This window comes from Fundulus heteroclitus, chromosome 6 (genome assembly GCF_011125445.2).
Source record: "Fundulus heteroclitus isolate FHET01 chromosome 6, MU-UCD_Fhet_4.1, whole genome shotgun sequence".
In the NCBI taxonomy this organism is placed as follows: domain Eukaryota; kingdom Metazoa; phylum Chordata; class Actinopteri; order Cyprinodontiformes; family Fundulidae; genus Fundulus; species Fundulus heteroclitus.
The window spans coordinates 25,664,893-25,687,215 of record NC_046366.1 but is presented as its reverse complement, the minus strand read 5'-3'; the positions used below and the strand labels follow the sequence as shown (position 1 = coordinate 25,687,215).

Here is a 22,323-nt window from a genome sequence, read left to right as displayed (position 1 = left end):
CACTAAATGTTATGAAGTTCAAACCAGAGTTCTGAATTTAAGAAGCAGGAGAACAACTTTCCTGTAAAACTGGACCATACTTGTTACGCTAGAAGCTAATTTTAATATATTTTGAGGAGCTTTATGAACTCTTATCAAAACAAAGAGGAACTAAGCTAACGTCAGCCTATTTAGCTGCGATGCAAAAAAGATAAAAGAAGAATGTCTCTGTATGTATATCTTTAGATACAAACATACAGCTATTCTTGTTTCAAGTGATGCATTGTCAGAACATTAGAGTAGCTTTCTCCACCCAGTTAACCCGAGTTAGAGTAAAATACTAAGCCTGACCTTGTAAAACTGCAGACAAAACATTTGCTGCACACAAGAGAACAAATACGGTAGCGCCATGAAAATCTGTATCAAGAAACTATATTTTGGAGTAACAGTTTTTAAACGTGTGCGTGGCATTGCTTTTATTAACTTTAATGAAGCACTGGAACGAGAAAAGCCGTCGGCAAATATCGGTACATAGTTTTAACCCCATACATAGACTATTGTTGTCATTTTGGGTCTTAATGTCCGTTAATGCTGGATGATGATCCTAATACTTAGTTTAACATCTATTTGACAGCAAAAAGGCCAAATCACTATTTACTTTCTATAACTGTAAATAAATTAATGCAGCAAGGTGTTAAATGATTGATAAGTGTGGCACCTAAAAAATAATAATAATAATAATTAAAAAAAAAAAAATCCAAGATCTGGACCTCCCTAATTAAAAATAATAATTTTAAACAATACGAGTAAAACAAGTTTCAAATTATTGCAACAGGATTATTACTTTTATTTAAAAGCCTAAACATGACAATGTTACAGGCACTTATAGAGACAAACTCCTGCATGGTATTTTGTCAATTTTGTTTGGAGAGTCTCTCCAAATTTGAAAAGAAAAAAAAACCCAAACATAAAAGTATGTTTTCCAGTCACTGAATTAAAAAAAGGACATTAGTTATGGTCATGTGACGCAGGCAGACAACAAAAGTCCTTCCACTGTTCCCCTTGTCAGTCCTATAACCCTATGACAGGCTGTCCTGAATAGGTTGTGATTGCAGTAGCCTGAGCAGAGGCCGTACTCACTGGACTCTAAATGTGATTTGGAGGGCGGCGCCTGGAGAACTGCTGGACGAAGGACGCTGCGCTGCTGCTCCTTGGGTTTTTGACTTGGGACACCTGAAATAGAGATAGGTTCAACAAGCTAAAACGATACGGCCACTCTCATCGGACTTTGATGGCTTGACCTGATTTTATTAAGCCTAAATTATTTGGCTTTTAAATTTATTTTTATTTCTCGTAAATTTATCCTATTTTTAAAACTCTTGCTCTCCTTTTTTTCTGTGTCCTGATTTAATTTGACTTGTGAAGCCTGGAGCACTTTGAGCACCGCTCTATTTAAATCGAATGGTCCTGGTTGTGTCAGGATGTTTGTGTGAATGGAAATATGTTTGAACAGCAAAACAAATCTACCTACGAGTATTCATAAAGTCACTTTGACCCATGAATACGTTGTCTTATATACCGTCTAAATCCACTGACTTGTTTAGTCTCGGTCAGTACAGAAACATGCAGCGTGCGGAGTGACTAGAGGTATTTCTTTCCCCCCAACATTGTAGTAAAAATCACTGACCCAGCAGGAGCTGAACAATGACAAATGACTGAAACCTACCAGAGCTTGGTGCTTGACCGTGTATGAGAGTCGGTGGCTTTAAACGAAACCCCATAGGTTTCTCCTCTGGTGAGACAGAGCAGAAACGTAGACAAATATTAACATATCTAAAAATTGTAAACGCAACATAAACATGTGCATCTGGCTGTCACTTCTCTGAGCACTGAGCGAGATACCACAACAACCCTCATTGTGTTTGCAACACCTGTGAGACAGCACAGTTTAGTTTTTTTCTAGGGTGGCATGGCTAACTTTGTCTGCAGGTATTCTCGACCTGTAATACAGCACAATATAAAAATGCACCTTTTAAAACATTCTTTTATTTGGCCACTGAATCCGGTAATTCGCCTGCCTTTAAGGTTTCTACGCACACACACAGAGCAGGATAACACATTTGTACATTATTAAAAAAAAAAAAACGAAAAACAACACTTGATGTCTAAAAGCCACACAACAGCTTCTAACCTTGAAGAGTCCCAAGTTAGGAAAAGCACGTTTAAATTGACAAATAGTTTGAATCCTAACAGAAAAAGCCTTATGGCCATAGATGGGAGGGAAAAACAAACAGATAAAAGGATAAAAGTCGCTGAAGGTTGAAGCAAAACTTCCACTAGAGGCTCATTTCAAGGCTGAGTAACAGAGCTGTGTTTATAGTGCATTTTGTTGCATTTACAGTCTTTGCAGCCACGGTTTGTCTGCATATACTTCAGTGGTGATCACCTTGCTGTTTACGCGCCTTTAGAGGGAAAAAAAAATGTTTCTCTTCCAAATAACAACCGCTATGCAACCTCACTTTTCTATAATTACTTCATCTCACTAACAAAACTTAGCACGATTAAGCAATACATGTTTATTATTGTTTTGGTCCCAGACTGATGCATCAGCAAGGCAACTTTTTGCACATAAAGCCAAATAAAATTAGTAATACTCAGATTTGCAGGGAGGTACTCAAATGAATATGCTTCCTTCTTCCAGCAACCTTCGAGGTTCATCTGCAAACCTTTCCTTAGCCAAATGTTCTGCCAAATAGGGAGCATGCCAATACACAACATGCAAATGTCGCTAGGTCCAGTCGGATCTCAAACTCACACTAGTGTCTGTCCATTAAAAAGGAAAAATCCAGTGAGAGTTATCTGAAAACCCTGGTTATTATTTCCTACAAGTTGGTAAAAAAGTGGTGGAAAAACAAAATACCTTAACTATTAATAGCTATTAAAACTAAATGTATACTAATATACAGTAGGCAGACATCTATAACAGCTATTAATTACATCTCTAACATCATAAATAGTGCCAACATCTAACACTCTGCAAAAGGATTCATACCACTGAAAACTTTTCTTTTTTTTTTTACTTTACAACCACAAATCTCAATAAACTGAATTGGGATTTGATGTGACAGACCAGGACAACGTGGCTCATAAATGCATAAGCAAAGGGACAATTAAACTTGTTTATTAATTAAAAAATAGATTTCACTGTGTCTATTTAAATCTCGTGCAAATCCAGCTGTTCTGCAAAGGCCTCGGGTTTATGGGGGGAACATTAGCAAACAAACAAACAACATCGTAAAAGACCAGAAAGCACGGCATGGAGGTCAGGGATGAAGTTGTGAAAAGATTTTTTTTTAAAAGCCAGGTTACGTTAAGAAACCAACGGGCGCCTCCAAAAACCAACGGCACACATTAACGGCCTGCTTTCAAAGAAACGTTACGACATAGAGAGCAGAGAAAATGCTAAACGTCTTTACTTAATATGAATCACGTTCCCAGCAATAATGAGTTTTAATCGAAAAGACTGAAAGGTTTTCACTGGAGCTTTCTTAATTTATTATGTACTCTGCTATGCTGGATGACAGGCAGACATTTCTATATTTATCTCAATAGGACAAATATTTTAGCTTGAACTTTATAAATCACACTTAAAACAAGATGATTTTACTTTTATGAAACAAAAACGGTGCTCTTTGGTCCATCACAGGTTCCATGTTTACGGTTCTGATTGAGTTTGACACCCATGCTCTAAATGAAAGCCTGTTAGTGTGTTAGAAAAGCCTAAACCCAATTAGGAATATATGTGTAGAGATTTGTAAAAAAAAAAGCTTTGCATCCAATCTGACTGAGCTTTTTCTGTCAGCCACACTGACGGTAACTGCAGAGAAAGCTGCTTCTCCCCAACACACCCAGAGTTTCAGATATACCAGTGAAATTGTTGGGTCAAGGCAGAAAATCCTTGAATAGGTTCAAGGGGTGTGAATACTTTTGCAAAGCACTGAAGCTAGAATAACATAAAAAATCAAAGCATCCGTTTGAGTTGCAGCTAAGCGTAATTTCACATGCATGCTCAGAAGTAAGCGCGTTGTTTTTTGCAGACATAATTAGAGGCCACACATGGTCCTAATAGCTTCCCAGAGTGAAAACATTTCTTGAATTACTCGAGGGTTTTAAGAAGTTCTTACAATAAGCAAGCTAAACTCAAACAGCAAACGGTTTCACTTCCCTCTGCTCGGGACAAAGCATGACCTGTTTGCAGCAAACGGAGAAGAGACACAGAAAAAAAATGGCCAAATAAAAGTAAAGCTGCCGAACCACCAGAAAACATAAAAAAGGCACAGAGCAGCTTTTGGGGCACAGTGCACCTCATATTATTTTATATATATTAATACTAATAATGCTAAAGTAACATGGTCTCTATATTTTATAGTTTCTAATTTTATTACGGCTTGAAACAATATTTTCCATGACAGCTGATCTAGCTAAACTAATCGGAGTTTATTAATCGAAAACAGAAAAGGTTATTCTGTAACCCCCGGATGAATCATGAATGAATCAGATTAGCTTTCAGAGTCCAAACAGCCGACACGTTTACTGGCAAACCAGTCGCCGCTGCACCACCAGCAGCAGCCAGACAGCAACAGCTGCCCGGGCAAAAGCCTGACCAGAAGCGCGACTGATTGAATCTGTTTGCAGCAGCTACCGTTGAAACGTGCCGCTTGATCTGCAACGAACAGGTGAGAATTACAAAAAAAACGTGACCGTGCTGCAAACAGGGCGCCTAATCGGTTATGAGACGACGACAAATACTTCAGCGTTTACAGACACCCTGTCTTCTAACTATAGTGATCGCAGGCGGCTTGTAAGTGATCAACTATTACAAATTACTACACTGCAAAAACGGAACTAGAAATAAGTAAAGTTTTCTTAAAATGTGTGTATTTGTCCTTGATTTGAGCAGAAAAATAAGATGATTTGCCAATGTAATAAGATTTTTGCACTTAATATAGGAACAATTCATCTCGATCATCTTATTTCAAGTGCAGGATGTCTAATTATCTTATTTCAAGGGTCAAAATACTCATTCCATTGGCAGATAATCTTTTTACCTGCTCAAATCAAGGGTAAGTACACTAACTTTAATAACATTTTACTTATTTTTAGATCAGTTTTTGCAGTGTACAACATTCATTTTGGAACTGCACATTTTCATCCATCTATAAATAACGAGCTTGAAACGTAACCCAAACTTAGGCGTAAAAGAACCACAAGGTGCGGTTGTCCTGGAGTTATGTGGACGCATTAAACATGAAGGAAAATGCACTGAAAACGGGGCTGGAAACCAGAACTTTACAAGCATTTGCAAAAGTGAAAGCTTTAAAAAAAAAAAAAAAAAAGAGGCGAGCGACAACAATCATTTAGTTTCTTGAGTTGTTTGTCACTTTAATGGAAGAACCGGAGCATCTTCCTTACAAGCACACGGTCTCTGCTGTAAAGTCCTAAAGCTGTGGAGCAAAGCTCAGAGTGGTCTCAACGCCTCACCTGGCTCCGAGTCAGAGTTACCAGTCGGAGACTGGCAGAAACTTGAGGGCATGAATACATTGTTCTTGGGAACTGCAAGAAGCCAGACAGGAAACGGCGCTCAGCATACAAATTTACCACAAGCAAGGATAAAGAGAGAAAACGGTCCGCTCAGTCACCAGATGTCCTTACCAGAATGAGGGGGTGGGAATGATGAGGTCCGTTCCCTTTTCACAGGGGGGCAATAGCTTCCCTCATCTTTATCTGAATCTGAAAGCAGTAAGAAAACATTTTTAGCCTTAAATTCACAGAAAATCTATAAAAACAAACAGTGCAAGATAAATGGAGGTATTTTGTTCACCCTCGCCATCTTCTGCACTTGAGCCTTCTGCAGACCGCTGCAAGAGTACAATAAGATGTTTAGTTATTACAAGTTTAAAAATAAAGGGTAGTGAAACGTAAGCTTTCTGTCAAACAGTTTCTAAAGTATGAAGTTTTTAAGGAGCACAGGAGGTCCAGCGCTCCCAGAGCAGCAGGGCTGCAGGACAGCAGAAAATGCCCTGATGGTGGCGTCATGTTTAAATGTTGCAATGATAATATAAAATCCTATAAATCCACTTCTTCTGTATCTCTTTAGAAAGACGTTCCAATCCAGGATTTTGGGTTTCTGGTTTTTAACTAAAACATTATTTGTTTTTGTCCCGTTGTTATAGCGAATATGAAGAAACCACGAAGGCCACTGGCGGCCATACTGCTAAGTTACGTTCACATTGTGTCAATTACGTTTATATTTAGACATTTAATAATGACAAGACGTAGAATCAGCTTTCAAAACTAAATCCAAGAGCACAATTTTTGTAAATGTACTACCTTAGTAAAACCAAATCAATAATGCATCTTATCTTTTAAGGAATTAGCATCGCTAGTTAGCACACTGCAAAAACAGAACTAAACATTACTAAAATCTTATTGAAATGAGTGCATTTATCCTTGATTTGAGCTGGTAAATAAAATGATTTGCCAATGGAATAAGATTTTTGCACTTAAAATAGGAAGAACTCATCTCCATCGTCTTATTTCAAGTGCAGGATGTCTAATTGTCTTATTTTAGGGGTCAAAATACTCTATTAGCAGATATTCTATTCTATTAGCAGATATTCTATTAGCAGATATTCTTATTTACCTGCTCAAATCAAGGACAAATGTAGTAATTTCAAGAAATTATTACTTATTTTTAGCTGTGTTTTTGCAGTGCATCGGCCTGGCCGTCTACTCTCCTGGTTGTGAACGTTCCTACCTAAAGTCCGAGTCGCTCAACTAGCCGCTGACATTCCCAAACCCACTTTACGCCTTGGCAGAGGGAGATTAAAAGAATAAAATGTTCTGGTCGGTCACTATTTGTCTGTAGAACCTCCTCGCTGCTCCTCTGCACAGATCAGGATTTCTCTCCTCAAGTCAAATGAACTTTTCTATGGAGCACATTTCATTGAACCTCTGTAGACTCGATGTGCATCAGTCACTGCTTTCTCAAACCTCCACTGATTTACAACGTCCATCTCACATTTCCTCCTTTTAATGGTAAAACATCTCCAGCTGAATGAAAGCTGAAGCTGAGCAGACTGCCCACTTGCAGCAGGGTTTGTTAACTACCTGAATCTGTAAGCTTAAGTTACAATCAAGCTGCCAAATCTATGGATATAGTTGAAACATTTATTTTAGGGGTGTCCCAATACCAGATTCCAGCCCGAGTACTTTGGTTTACTTATGTGCCGATTCCAATTACTGATCCTGAGACTTAATACATTGGTACAGAACAGTATCACTGACCACTGAAAATGATGTTCAAGGGAAACATTCAGTACGAGCTTCCGTTATTCTTACCGGAAGTGGATTGTCTGTTGCTATTTTTTCACCTTTCTGAAGAACTTGCTGCAAACCTGGTCGTGCTGCAGCAAACTCTTTGAATTCTGCGTCATGTTTAGTCCTGAAACACTTTATCTAGGTTGGGATAAAAGATGCATTTTTCTGCCCCCTTTACAGCTGAGCTGCTTTTTTTTTTTTTTGTGTTCTCCATGTTTACCTTGAAATATCTCTAAACCAGACATTTTTGACGGATGGTCAGCACACAATCTCTTGGTGCATTAGCGCCACCACCTGGTGTGGAGTGGAGTCTAGCCTTTGAGTTGCAGCGTAGCTCAGCCCAGGAGGAAATTCAATCACAAAATTGGCATCAGGTTTCCTTTACAAGTACGAGTACTTGACGCTGGTATGAGGACGCCACTAATTTGTTTATATAGATTAATCTCTATATTCATTATTAAAGCGTGCAATCTTTTTTTTTTTGGTTATATGGTGAAACACCAAGAGGGACATTAGTCAACCTATGACCTGCAGCAACACGGGATCCTGACGTTCGGATCGGGTTGATCTCTGTTACTCGTCTGTCGTTACCATTCTTCCAGCTCTCTCTGCGACCTTTAGCATCTCAGGGTACCATCGTGTGTGACAGGTCTGGGTATTAAACGCCACAAAACTCCCATTAAACATAATGAGTAAGTCTTTGGGATGTAAAGTGTAAAGGTGTGACACAAGGAATACAATAATCTACAACCACTGCACTACAACGAAACCGTAGGGCTTTTAATTTTGCACACACTGATGCCGTGACCATATATTTGCAGTATATTGTGCATCCTTGGTGAGCACATAGGTTATGCTAAGATCTCGGGTTAACCAGGTCATTTCAGTGGGCTATACTCTACAGGAAGCAGAACAGAAAGTATAACATTCTGCACAATAAACACTACTAAACTAAAGGCAGCTTGTATTTCTGCACAATGTCTGCTCTAGTCAAAGTACAAAAAAAGACAAATAAGTGTTAGAAGAACTGTAATAACCCATATATTGTACTATTTTAGCAGCAATATACACAACTGTTACTTTTCTGCTTCAAATCAAAGCAATTACACCATGTTACACATCTTTGTTTTCATTTTTCCCCGTAAAAGTGTATTACCCACACCCACAAAGAGATTCTGCTGGCAGCCCATGCCCGCTACAACAGCTCAGATAAAGTGCAAAGTGCTTTGACAGGGCAGGGACTTACCTTCTGTGCTTTATCTTTTTGGAAAACAAACACAGGAGGTGCAATGGCAGGCTTGTCTGTTAAGAAAAGACGTAGGCTGGTCATCCAAGCATCAGCTTTAAAGTTGCCTACATTGCTGTCCACCTTAATTTCTCACGATTTGCAGTTGAAAACAAGAAAGTTACACAAGAGGCTACAGAATCAAAGCTGATAAAGATCACAAGGGAATGTGCACAACGCAGCAGCATAATTAGACAGCAAAGTGCCATACACACAGGTAGAATCACAGTCACTGAAATACAGCAAGACATCCTATACGTTTACGTCATGCACGACATTTAGCATCCTTTAAATCAGGTGTCATACGAAGGGCTACCTGTGAACTAGAAGAGTCAGAACTCACCTTAACTTTATGTAATCTAAACATGTTTATAATGCATTAATCATTTTAAATCTATGCAAGTACAAGTGTGATTAAAAAGGAAGAGCAACTAAATAAAATAGCATTTTAGACGCAGCTCACTGGAGGGTTTTGTTTCTTTTTTTTAAACAGGCTTGAGGGAACCACAGGTGGTCCTGGGGGCCTACCTGGTAACCCCTGATTTAAACATTTATGTTAAGGTGACACAATGTAAACAGCTCGACAAACGTCTCGAGCTGGAAAGGCTTCCGTGGTGACAGACATCTCCATTTAAAGCCTGAGAAATCCGCTCCCATACAGACTGTGCTTAATCATACAATCCCATTAACACTTCAGAGGAAGAATGAGACCATATCTTGTCGATCAAGGCTAACCACCCAAGCAACCCCGACAAATAGATTTCAGGCGAAGACGAGAGGATTTTTTTTTTTTACTTAAATCTATATTTTTGCAATAAAATAAACGCACTTTTTCTGCTAAGATTCAGCTCCTCCTGTAACCTACTGCAAGCGTACCCGGAACGAAGAAGGCAATGAGGCGCTGATCTGGAGTCACCTGAAGTGAGAGGATCTGCACTGTGCGACCTTATAGATGTGCAACAACACAACGTTATGATGAGACAAAGGTTGTCCCTGTGACTGAGCCGGGCCTGTTCCTGGGCAGGTGTAGCATCACTAACGCCGCCCTGCCTCACTACAAGTGCACAGGCATGAAATAACAGACGAGCATCTGGTAACATCAACGAGCCCTGCACAAAAATCACCCCCTACCCCGCCCCCCTCCTCCCCTAAAAAAAAAAAAAAAAAAAGTGTCACGCTGTTTCTGTGTGGTGCAACAACGCAATACATGCTAAGTGACCTACATTTATCATCCATCTTTGTTTTCATTTTCTCCCGTTTCAGCAGAAATCAGCTGCATCACTAATGTACGGATCCCTGCACGCATTGGTGCCTTTCCGGTTGCCCGAGGTGCTCCACCGGCTTGCGATAGCCAGATTAGCGCTCTAACCATGACCCCTCTCCAGCAAATAGTCGCCGCTGCCGGTTCCTCCGTAAAGCAGAGTGTTTTAGCATGAAAGGCTACACGCTAGCTTGCTAATTCGCTTCATCCCGCATGAGTCATCTCTCCTAACCACCGCTGCTACCAAGATTATAATCCTGCTAGCTTTGATGTTGCCATAAACCCAAAGGGAATCGGTTAAAAGCATCAATGACTAACTTTTCCAACAACAAAAAAAGCCGGCCGATTTAAGCATTGTCTTTATAGCGGTTTTCACCTCTACGCGCCTAAACAAGCGATAGCCGATTCTGCCAACACTCCGCTTACTACACTCGTCCAGGCGAATGCCGCCTCAAATAAGCTAAAATGGACACATCTTTGTTCCGCGCTAGTGACATCAAAACGAATAATTACACCCGGCGTGGGGTTGTGTTCACAGAAACTCGGCACGAATGGCCAAAACACAAGCTAAAAATAGCGCTAGCTTCGAGGAAGGTAAAGCCGGCCAGCGGCAGTTCCGACATATTCCAGGTATTAGCCGGAGCCCGAGCGTTAGCATGGTTAGCCTGTTTGCTAACGCTGTGGGGTTTATAAACACCGCGACGCCACACAGTTACCCGAAGACACAAACAAACGCGGGCGCGAGGTGTTCCATTGCAGCTGCCGCATGTGCAGACATAAGTGTAAGGAGCATACACATCAGCAGGCACGCCTTGTTGGGTATTTTTTTCTCATCACACTGCTACTTACTCACCTTCGTTTGCCAAGTCCGCCATTTTACTTCGACGCTCTCACACCCACAACCCACCGCGCAGATAACACGAGCCGAGGCTCGAGATGTTTTCGGGCAGGCCCGGGGCTCCCGACGAGTCAGGGGTCCCCCCCTGTCCTGGCCCGGATACAATTATTAAAACGCTACTATATGTGGAAATAATCACAAAGAGACAAAGTGCCAGTTGGAAAAACAAAGCAATACTTTGATTCTCCACAAAAAAACTGTAAAGAGTTATGGGAGGGGAAATAGCAGGGGAAATGCCTGTCAAAGTTGCCACTTCACATTTTTCTAGGGCAAAACTCAAGACTTTGATCTATTTTATCTGTGTGTGTGTGTATATATATATATATATATATATATATATATATATAATATATATATATATATATATATATATATATATATATATATATATATATATATATATATAAGCACCAGCACCCCTCGCGACCCCACAAGGGATAGACGTGTTAGAAAATATAAAGTGAGCAAATAACCTAACAATCGTTTTTTTTTTTGGACTGTGGGAAGAAGCCAGAGGTCCCAGAGAAAACCCACGTATTCACAGGGAGAACAAGCAAACAAACTCTTGGCAGAAAATGCCCAGGTTAAGATTTGAACCTGGACTTTGCTATTGGTCACTACACCATGGAGCCCCAATAGAAATTATCACTTTAAAAATATATATATATATATATATATATATATATATATATATATATATATATATATATATATATATATATATATGTGTGTGTGTGTGTGTGTGTGTGTGTGTGTGTGTGTGTGTGTGTGTGTGTGTGTGTGTGTGTGTATATAACTTTAGTTCATGGGTCATAACCTTGTCAATCCAAAGAGTCATCGTCATTGTAAACTAGTGTTGCACCGATGCCATTTTTTGGCCCCGATACCAATACCCGATACCTGGCTATGCAGTATTGGCCGATACCATACCAATACCATCTTTTTGTAATTGATGTGTGTGTGTGTGTATGTGAAGAACTGCATACTACTTAGGGTAGCAAAACGTTTTATTGCCTACATGGAATGGGTGACAATAGTTGAATAAACTTTTGGCTCTCAAAGGCCAAAATAGTGCAACATTCGTGAAATTATAACATGTATAATAGTAGTGCAACAGTAAGACAGTAAAATTACATTAATAATTGAATAATCTCTTTTAAACCCTGAGTTTTGGCTCTCAAATGCCAAAATAGTGCAACTTTCATGAACTTATATAACATGTATAATACTAGTCGGGAGAGAAGGCTGCATTCAAGTGACATACAAACATAAAAATGGTTTTGGTGCCTATTTATTGGTACTCGCCGATACCGATACCACCATTTTAGTGCTGGATCGCGGCCCTGTCCGATACTGGTATCGATATCGGTGCAACACTATTGTATACACAAAGCTATTGGACCCCTGCTTAAAAAAGATACAATCTTTAGAGTATGTCCTGCATAGAGATTTGTTTTCTGGATAAGTTCAATATGAAAATGTTTGCACATTTTAATGTCAGAACAAAAAAAAGGAATAAACTTCCACAGAGAAAATGTGTTTTTTAAATTTTTTTTTTGTTTGTTTGTTAAACTGGGTTGGAGCATATTGAGTCGTTTGCACATTTATGGAATATAAAAAAAATAATCAACAGTACACATAGGGGCTTAAAAACAACCTTGTATCACTAGTGTCACTGTTTTGTAGACATTCTTGACAGATTTTGTATTACTTTTGTTTACTTTATAAGTCTACAGAGAAAGGGCTGAAGAGGCGCATGTAGCCAAGTAGCAAATCTTTGATGGTGTGCTTTATCTACTTTTAAATGACAAAGCTCCTTTACTTTTTCAGCATTTCTAGTTTTTCAGCCGTGTTTCTGTAAACTGCAGCTAGCAGTGACAGTTTTGTTGCATTTTCTGAATCCTAGCAGTTAAATAAGAAGAACAAAATTTACCCGAAGAGCTAAGGCAAAACCAAACCGATCATGGATTTTTTGTAAACAAATTTATTAGAAGTTTTTTGAGCTTTCTGCCTGTTTTTTTAACCATGCAATTTAAACATTCTACCACTAGAGGGCAGTCAGTCCTTATCTTCCATGGAAGCTAAAATAAACCTAAAAGTTGCACACTTGATCATAGGTATAAAGGTAAATCTAATCAGACGTTTCGCTAATTCTCAACATAACATAACATTACATGCAAGCATTAGAAAATATTAATCTGACCTGTCATCATTGGAGAATGAGATTAAAATGGTAAATAAGGGGCTTGTGATTAAATGAAACCCTATCCTCCATAAAGTTTTCCCAGTGAATCACTGTCTTTCCAGTGAAAGGGATCAAATCAAAAGCTTCAACTCAATTTGTCTTAAACGTTCATAACACGTTAGGTCAGTCAAGATGAAGAAACTTGGATTAGTGGAGGGGAGAAAAAAAAAACTCCCAGGGAAAAGAAAACATAGACATGTTTTGTTTTGGCCTACTTTAGGTACGGTTAAGAAATGCTTAATGCTGCACATTTCATGAGAGTTTGTGCCGAACAATGTCAAGCGAGAGTTTGGAGAATCAGGCTCCAGATATCCCCTCGGGTGAAGCTCAAACAGGCCACTGCATGCGTTGATGCCGTCTGTTACCGATGGGCCTCATTTGTCAGAAAAGCTTGGCTTGAGCTTTGGGACCAAAACAGTTTCGGTTGTTCTCTTGTGCGTTAGTGTAACTAATATGTCCTGTTCACCACGGTGAACACAACACCTGATCAGGCTTCACATGGCACACTCTGAAACAGCAAAGGAAAAATGTTTACTGCTAACTTGCAGATTTCATAGAAGATTAGTTCTCAGACATTTTCTAACCGCTGCACTAATGTGTTCAAACTAGTTTTCAAAATACTACCACACACAAAATTGAATTTCAATTCAATTCAGTTTATTCATATTGCGGCAATGCAAAACACGTCATCCCAAGGCACTTTACAAAGTCAATTCAGTCAAATCACTCAGACAGATTGGTTAAAATTTTTTTTTTTATCTAAGGTAACCCACCAGCTAGCATCGAGTCATTGACTTACAATAATCACTTCTCCTGGTTGATCATGTGGCAAAAGTGGACAGTCGCTTGCATTGTGTCGTTGACTTTGCAGTAATCCCTCATACTGATCATGCATGAAGTGACAGTGGAGAGGAAAACCCCCCTTTAACAGGAAGAAACCTCCAGCAGAACCAGGCTCAGTGTGAAAGGCCATCTGCCACGAGCGACTGGGGGTTAGAGAAGACAGAGCAAAGACACAACAAGAGCACAGAAGAACTGATTCAGGGGTACTTTCTATGTGAGAGAATAGTAAAAAGGTCAAGGCAGTACGTACTAGCTCATTTTGTGGCTTCGTGTAGGAGACAAACACAGCTAAGCAGATAGGCTCTGAGCCAGAATCAAGTCTATAGGATGAACGTAAATAATTAATTTAATTAGATAGCACCTTTTACAGATAAAAAGCGCTTCACAAGAAAAAACAAAACAATAAAACACTTTATGAAAACAACTCATGTTTTACACCATGGAGCGCTGAGAGAGTGGAAGGGAGTTCCAGAGCTCCACGTGTCTAAGAACGAGTCTGGTGAGCCACCATCAGCATCTGGGTAGAAGGGCCCGGGAAGAAGATAGGGGCTCCTATGAGTCCACAATTTATTAAAAAAAAATCTTTAACTGGATTCTAAAATGAACAGGGAGCTGGTGCAATGAGGCTAGAACAGGGGTCATTGGGTCCCTATTAAAAGCCTTGGTGCTGCATTTTTGCTGCATTCTTGCAGCGGCATTCAGACATGCCTCGTTCAAACAAACAAGTAAAAAGACAGTAGCAGTAGTCCAAGTGAGATGAACTCACATTTCTAGTTCTGTGTTTAATGCAAAAGATCTTAACTTTTATATGTTTCCTAGGTGATAAAAACTTATCTCTGAAAAAGAGCAAAAGAATAAAAGCTCAAACAGGGCAAAACACTGAAAGACGAGGCCAACTGTATCATCCATATGAGAAGTTGAAGTCGTTGGCAGCAGCAGCTCAGCCGAAGTTTCAAAAGTTCATCTGCAGGTTTCCTTCCAGCCCTGACCTTAAAACCCAAAATGGTTCCCTGAGCAACATAAACGAAACTGTTAATTAGCGATTTTGTTGATTTTCATGTCTTCAAATCTTTCCAGACCTCTATACTGGAGAAACTAAACAACCACAGACGCATGGCTCAAAGCAGGAGAGCCAACCGCCCAGGACAAGACTCAGCTTTGCTCCTTCACCTCAAGGATCGGACTTTGGAAAGAGAAGATAGACGGTTTGTAAGAAGACCGAATGAAGCCATTTATGTCAGTAGAGAAAAATCATTCCCAGAGGAGGAGGCCTTAGATATTAACTTTCAAAAAACACGCAGTCCGCCATTAAGCCAAGAATCCGTTTCAGAACAATTCACACCTTCATGCATGGGACCAAACCTTTCTCAGTGAACCAGGCCAACACCCGCACTAATGACGCCCCGTTATTAGCCAAGGCCAATCTGCATGTGGATTTTGACCTGCAGAACGGCACGCCCCTACAGCTTTATAAGCTTGAAATTTCTCTTTCATTGAACTTTACTCAATGCCGTTCAGTTGGACCTCATATCCGTTTATGATTTATTCTGTTTTGATGAAACACAAGAACCTTTCATGAATGGCTTGTTGTTTTTTTTCCTCATTGCTGTAACAAATTCCCAAGAATTAGGCCAAAGGGGATTTCACAAAGTTGTAATTATGTAATAACCAAATGCAAAAGTATCATATTTGCTTCCCTAAAAAAAAAAAACTAGACAAGTTCTGTCTTACATGCTGAGGGGGGTTACCTGAAGAACACAGCCTGGGGACGACTGGTAGGTATATAATTATATAAAGTAAAAATGCTTCACTGAGAGGTGCATTCATGATTTTTCAATGGACCAGCTCTAAGCGACTCCAGTCTTTCATGCAAAATGTTTAAAATGTTCATGCCAACAAAATATTTTATGTCGTCATTTTAAGACTGGCTTCAGCTCTGTGAGAATATACCTGAAACACTTCTATTTGGGGTATAACACCGCTGCAGCTATCTTGAAACATGTGCAGTTATACTTAACCTTATTTATTTAATGGGCACATTAAATAAACACACATTATTTTACTTCACTGTAGTAATTTTCCAATACTCAACAGGAGTTTTGTGTTTGGTTTTCCTTTAACCTGACCCTTTCACATTAAATCAAATTAAATATGTGACATGTCAACTTTATGAACTTGCCATAACCCCTCGTTGTTAAGGTCTTCTAGATAGGCAATATTAATGGGCAAATATTCAAAATATTAAACATCAACAAATCACAATCAGTCTTTCTGTTTGGTTTTTAAAGTCGATAGGTAATGTATAAGGACCCTTTTCCAAAAGAAAAAGAAAGGTGCTGTCTAGTAGGAGTTGACTTGAAATGTGGGGCATGATTTCTAGCTGTTGAAACAAGAAAGTGTATTGTTTTCTAACAAAAAGGACTATTCAAATATGGTACAATATGTCAGGAAAATGTGTAGCCGCACAGTGGTGATACAGAAAAGGACTGCGCGAGCACTTTCCTCACCCCCTGGAACGTCTATGCAGGAAAAGCTGGTGAGAACCACTGAAGTAAAAATGATGGATTTCTCCTCACCCACCAAAACTTGTCTCAACATTCACATTTAAAAAGAAAAACCTGAATTCTGGCTTGGAGTTAAGGAACACTCAAGGACACATAACAATTCATGCTACACACAAAGAGACAGAAAGAGACAAAGAGCTTTTTAGAAGTCAGCAGCCAGACGGTTGAGGTGTTGTTTGTGAGCTTTGTGAGGTTTTCCAGGTGAGTAATGGTGGTCTTTTACCACGGTTTATGGTGTTTAATTGTCCTCTCCATGCAAAAGAGCTGCTGACATGTGTCAAATGTCAATTTACTCTCCAAATATCCCTAAAGAAAGGCTTAACTAATGATAAATAGCTGCAGCAGCAACTGGTTTAGTTTTTTTTGTGTCTGGACCAAATGAACTAGAGAATGTATTTGTGTATTTTGACGATCTTTCTAACATCTGTGAGGTGAGTTTTAGGGCAAAATGACCTGTTGTTGTGAGAAAACTAACTGTACTGTAGATAGTTTAATAGAGTCTATAGCTGTGTTTCCATCCGACTTTCATGAAAATTCTGAGCGAAATTTTAAAATATTGTAAAAACCAAAATGTGCATCAGAAATGTTTCCATTTATTTTTGTAGCAAATTAATCAGGAGACGCACAGCGTGATGTCGTCATACATTGAATAAACAGGAAGTAGAGGTTGTTAACTAGCACGGATCACAGATCAGTAATGGAACGAGGCTTTAATGAATTAAATTGTTATTATTATTATTATTACAGACAAGACTAAAAAACGCTCGAGTCTCTTTGTTAGTCCATACGCACCTGTTGTTCCTTCCAGCTCTGTTTTTTTTTTGGGAATTTTGTTTGGGAATATCCAGGAAGACGATGGCAGCAGAAACAGCTGATCGGTCATGTGAGGAAATGTTCGCTACGTCAGAATTGATTTGACAAACGTGTTTCCATCTATTCTTTGGCTCATTTTCTGTTTTAAAAAAGTAAAAAACAACCTCAAGCGAGCGTAAAAACCTTTTTGCGAAATTAAGTGAGTTTATGTGAATTTTGCAGTTTTAATGTTCCAATGCGACACTTCAAAATGTGCATAAAAGAAATGTTGATGGAAACGTGGACTTGTGTGGCAAGACAAACAATGTCTTTGAAATATTGTTCAGACATCACTCTTATATAATGTGGTTAAGCCATCATGAGTGTGATATGGGAGCTGCACGGTACAGGAGAGGAAGGATCTAGCACATGAGGTCAGAACAGGGGATTGTGGGATGTCTTCTGGAAGCGCTAGACACGGTTATTCTGCACGACTCCAGAAAAAGGCCAGGCGTATCGTCATAGATCCCACCCATCTGGGCAATGCACTGTTTGTCCCACTTCCATCAGGTAAACAATCCAGGAACATTAAAAACTGACAGACTTAAAAACAGTTTTTTTCTCACAAGCTGTGAGGGCTATCGCCCCCCTGCTGAGAGTCAGTAAACCACTACCACGATTTATAGTCTGCTTACATGTTTAAAAACATGGTTCCACATGTTCTTTATTTGATGAGAATTATTTACATTGTCTCTAGTATGCTAATGTCTATTTGCAAACTTTGGTTTCTTGGGAAATGTTTGTTTGGACATCCATGTAAATTACAAAATTCTGTAACTTGCAGCTTTAAATTAACTGCACAGTATTTTACATCATCCTGTAAACTGACTGCTACCGGTCTCCTTGTCTTGAGAATCAATTAACTTGGACATTTCAATTTTCGATAATGACTATTTGCACACTCTCACGTCTCACGTCTGATACACTCATGCAACTGCAAAGCAATCTTCATCATCAGTGAAGGGACTCCTATCTGTCTTTTTGACTTAAACGTTCTATCGAATGCTAAGGACTATACACACGCGTTAAGCTTCACAGGAAGTGTTGTTGGTGCAAACAAAGAAGACAAAATAAAAAAAAAGTACAAACATTATGTCTTGTTGTGTCTGCGTATTATGTGTAATCTATATTCTGAGCTGGTGTCTAACCAAAATTTCATTGTAAGAGAAAGAAAGATTTCCCTATAGTCCCACAGAGGGGAAAATTTGCCTCTGCGTTTAACCCATCCACCAGTGAGCAGGGGGCTGCCTACACTGAGTGGCACTCGGGGAGCAATATGGGGCTAAGGGTCTTGCTCAGGGCACTTGCCGAGTACTTGCAACATTCTCAGTGCGCTGCTCTGACAACTAGGCCACCACTCCCCCACATGGCAACACATAAGCCCCATCTACACTACTCTTGTTAAACCGATCAAGGCCGAGCTCGGTCCGAGCTTGGATCAGTTAACCAAGCCAAGCTTGGTTCTGACGACCGTTTACACATCACGCTATCTCGGTTCCTTGGTTTCCTCGCCTCCTAGTGACGATCTGTGGTACTACTGCTCTCTGGGATTGAAGGAGGAAATCAAGCAAATAAAAATGGCGGCACCGTAACATTCAGGAAGTTATGTTTGGTGATATTTCGTTGTTTGCGGAGAGTCAGGCGAAGAAGGCAACTTTTGATGAATTTACTTGACAGAGTCGGCTTTTGGCAAGTGGATAAGACAAACAAACGTCTAATCAGGGCTTACAGACGCAGGAAACGACAGACAATGAGGTTCATCACACTGCTAAGCAAAATCATCACTGGAAATCGTGTGCCACACTAGGGAAGCCAGTATTTTTATCAATGTCTGAAATGTCAGCTGGCCGTAAGGAGATGATTCGGTCTGCTCATGTGCTCTTCGTTATCAGATAACCGAGATAGGGAAAAACCGAGCCGAACCCACCCCTGGAACTGGTCTGCATTTAGCGAGGTCCGATTGTGTCTGGCTCGGTTCAGTTCAGTTTGCGTTCCATTTACACTCGATAGTTATCTCGGTTACCCAGCTTAGACTGGTCTCGGCTTGGTTAAAAAAGGGTAGTGTAAACGGGGTAATAATGACAGTCGAAGATTCTTGGTTCTTTATGAGTAAAACAGAAACACTTCACATGGAGAAATAAGACTTTTGGCTGCCTCCATTCACTAATGCTATGTTTTACCGAAATGCTGCACCCTAATCCTGATGAGACAGCATTGGGGGAGAAACAGGAATGTTGATCCACAGCCGTGCACACCATCACTCTACGGCAACTTTCGACGAAGCTTTTTCCTGGCTTTCTGTCTGCCATGCTTCTTTACATTGTTCGTGACTTTAGACTTATTGTAAAAAAAAAAAAAAAAGTTATCGAGCTGCCGAAGTGCTTGGGCATTTGTAGGTCAGGCTTTTCTTTGCATGCTTGCACACATCATCTTGTAAGGCCTTTTGTACAAGAGCAAGCACTTACACGCATGCTACCTTTTTCCATTGAGTGCACCGTGTTTCAGTTTGCATGTCGGCAACAGGAATGTAAAGAGAAAGGCTTTAGTTATTATTATTATTAGCCATTTGTTTTGTCTTTTGGATGATATTTCTCTTTTTTGCCAATAAGTAGGAAAACATTTACATTCATCAAACTTTTGATCTTTTTCCCCCAGGTAGCATTTACTACTACAAACAGTGAAAATCAGCAGAAAAAGAACAAAATAAAAAACTAAATTCCCTGACTTTTGTGTTCTGGCAACCACCTGAATCAGATAAATCAAACAACAGCCAGACCGTTTAACTTTCTGTCAGGTCGAATTAGTCTTTTTCAAGCGCATTTCTGTGTAGAAATACAGTAGAGATAGTAGTGGCAGAAGCAAGTGTTCAATGTGTGTTGCGATCCAGTCCGCAGCATTTGAAATACTTCTGTCCGTGTCCATGTTGTAGCTTTTCATATAATGTGTGCCAAGATAAAGAGTTTCACATTCTGATGAATGGCTCCTTGGAGATATCCTCCTTTCAAATGTATGTAGATGACACCAGAGATGAAGAGATTAAACGGCACATCACACTGTCTGAAAGGAATGCCGAAGACAACACGATGAATCATTACCCGGACCGAGTCCAAGTCTCCTTGGCATCGGACCATCATCTCCTAACAAATGGTGCCGTTAATCCTTCAGGATTTCTTAAACATGCAAGCCAAGATCAGAGATCATTGAAGCCGTTTTTTTTTCTTTTCCTAAGAAGTAACAAGCTATTTTTTTTGATAAACAATATTTGAGTGTGATCAGATATACACCGACAGCAGGAAATATTGCCATAATTGCACAACAAAGGCTAAGCAAACTGCGAATAAATCATGCCAAACATAATACATCTGAACCGCTGGAAGAGTCTGGGTGGCATCTGGGGAGAAATGTATATTTTCTGACTCCTTTTGAGTGGTTGATGTTTGGGGCTAAACAACAGCGCCTAGCAGACGAGAGCAGCGAAAAAGAAAATGGAGACACATCACTTCGCTGGGTTTCAGCAGATGATGTTAGCAAGAAACAAAAACAGTAAAGGGGGTCGTATCAGGTGTCCACTCAGGCTCTGATGGCTCATTACCTTCTGTCACAGGTCGTTATGCAACAGTTCCTTCACAGTGACATAAAAGGCTATTTTCTAGAGCTGACAGGGAAAGTTTGATGTGGAAATGCGATACGGAGAGGGATTTCATGAAATGAGATGTCAGATATCTGTGAAGTCATGTTTAAAAACATCAAAATAAGGTTATTTTAAGAATAAGATTAAAGACTGAACACCAAATCAGCATACATAAAGTGAATTGTTCCTGTGTATGTTGCATACATGTTTGTTTACAGAATTTGATGCAAACCATCATGAAAAAATACAGAAAGAAAAAAAACACATTACAGTTGCACCTAAACTGATTGACCTGCACAGGATATTTGGTTTACTGCCAGACAACAATCAGAGAACACAAGAACGCTTTAAATAGTGATATTTATATAAGTTTTAGCCAAATTCAACCCGTAATCCTACTGTCGTCTCATTGTTATTCAACCTCCTGCACATTTGAAAGTCAGGGGTGGTCTAAGGCACGGCTTAGGCAACCAATCAAGGTAACTTGTTGAGTCCGATGTGCTCGACATAGAACGTCTTTAACATCTGAACTGTTGGCAGGGAAGTTTCACTACATGTCAGAAATAAGGTTAAATCAGGAGAATTTTCCAAAAAAAAAAAGTCCAGACATCACCGTCTTGCACAAACAAGCGAAAAAGGAAACAAAAGTGTAGCAAAGGCAATGAGGCCTTTGGGGACTGTGTTTCTCTTTCTGTTATTACATCTACACGCCACTGTTTTAAGTACGATCTCCAGGCACAACACACTCAGTAAACGCAACAAAACGCCCATGCGTACAAACACTCTTTGCTCAATAAAGGCATTAGCATTAAATAGTCAGAATGGCACGGACTGAAATGTTTATGGACAAACAAGATCCAGCTCTTAAATTAGGTGTTTTTGATATATAAAATCATGTGTTTGCTTGTACAATCATGCATTTTGCACAGTTTTATTTCTCACATTTTTCTATAAATCAGGCTGCTGTCTTTCCTCTATTCTACATTGAACATTGCATTTTATGCAATCAATGCAATCTTTATCTGAATATGTCGTATTATCAATTAATAATTGAGCAAACTTACTTTTCCCCTTTCTGATGAGTTCACTCTCTTCTGCTTTACAACCTAACTTTTAAATTAGCCTTTCTATCCATATCACTTAACTGTGTGTAACTCTGTAGTATCCTGTCTATGTGTTTTTATCATTGTCTTGCCTGAATTTTCCCCATTGTAGGACCATAAAGGTACTTCTCTTCTCTTCTCTTCTCTTCTCTTCTCTTCTCTTCTCTTCTCTTCTCTTCTCTTCTCTTCTCTTCTCTTCTCTTCTCTTCTCTTCTCTTCTCTTCTCATACATTATATTTTAAACTGATTCCTGTCATACTGGGGATGTGCCAGGGATGTGTA

The 22,323-nt window shown here is 39.5% G+C and overlaps 1 protein-coding gene across 4 annotated transcripts in view; it reads right to left on the bottom strand.

The window, feature by feature from the left end:
* ranbp3b (RAN binding protein 3b) overlaps nucleotides 1–10,873 on the bottom strand; it is a 28,932-nt gene extending 18,059 nt beyond the window's left edge. Inside the window, exons 1-7 of one of the 4 annotated variants that reach the window (XM_012869511.3) lie at nucleotides 10,759–10,873; nucleotides 8,606–8,661; nucleotides 5,861–5,897; nucleotides 5,692–5,769; nucleotides 5,521–5,592; nucleotides 1,706–1,771; nucleotides 1,120–1,212 (exon numbers count right to left, since the gene is read on the bottom strand). In XM_012869511.3, coding sequence (XP_012724965.1) covers nucleotides 1,120–1,212; nucleotides 1,706–1,771; nucleotides 5,521–5,592; nucleotides 5,692–5,769; nucleotides 5,861–5,897; nucleotides 8,606–8,661; nucleotides 10,759–10,780 — 424 coding nt within the window. In that variant the 5' untranslated portion in view covers nucleotides 10,781–10,873. Of the gene's footprint in view, nucleotides 1–1,119; nucleotides 1,213–1,705; nucleotides 1,772–5,520; nucleotides 5,593–5,691; nucleotides 5,770–5,860; nucleotides 5,898–8,605; nucleotides 8,705–10,758 lie in introns of those variants that run through there. The other 3 variants (XM_036138427.1, XM_012869513.3, XM_012869510.2) reach the window with 3 other exon arrangements.
* Between the last annotated feature and the right edge of the window lie 11,450 nt (nucleotides 10,874–22,323).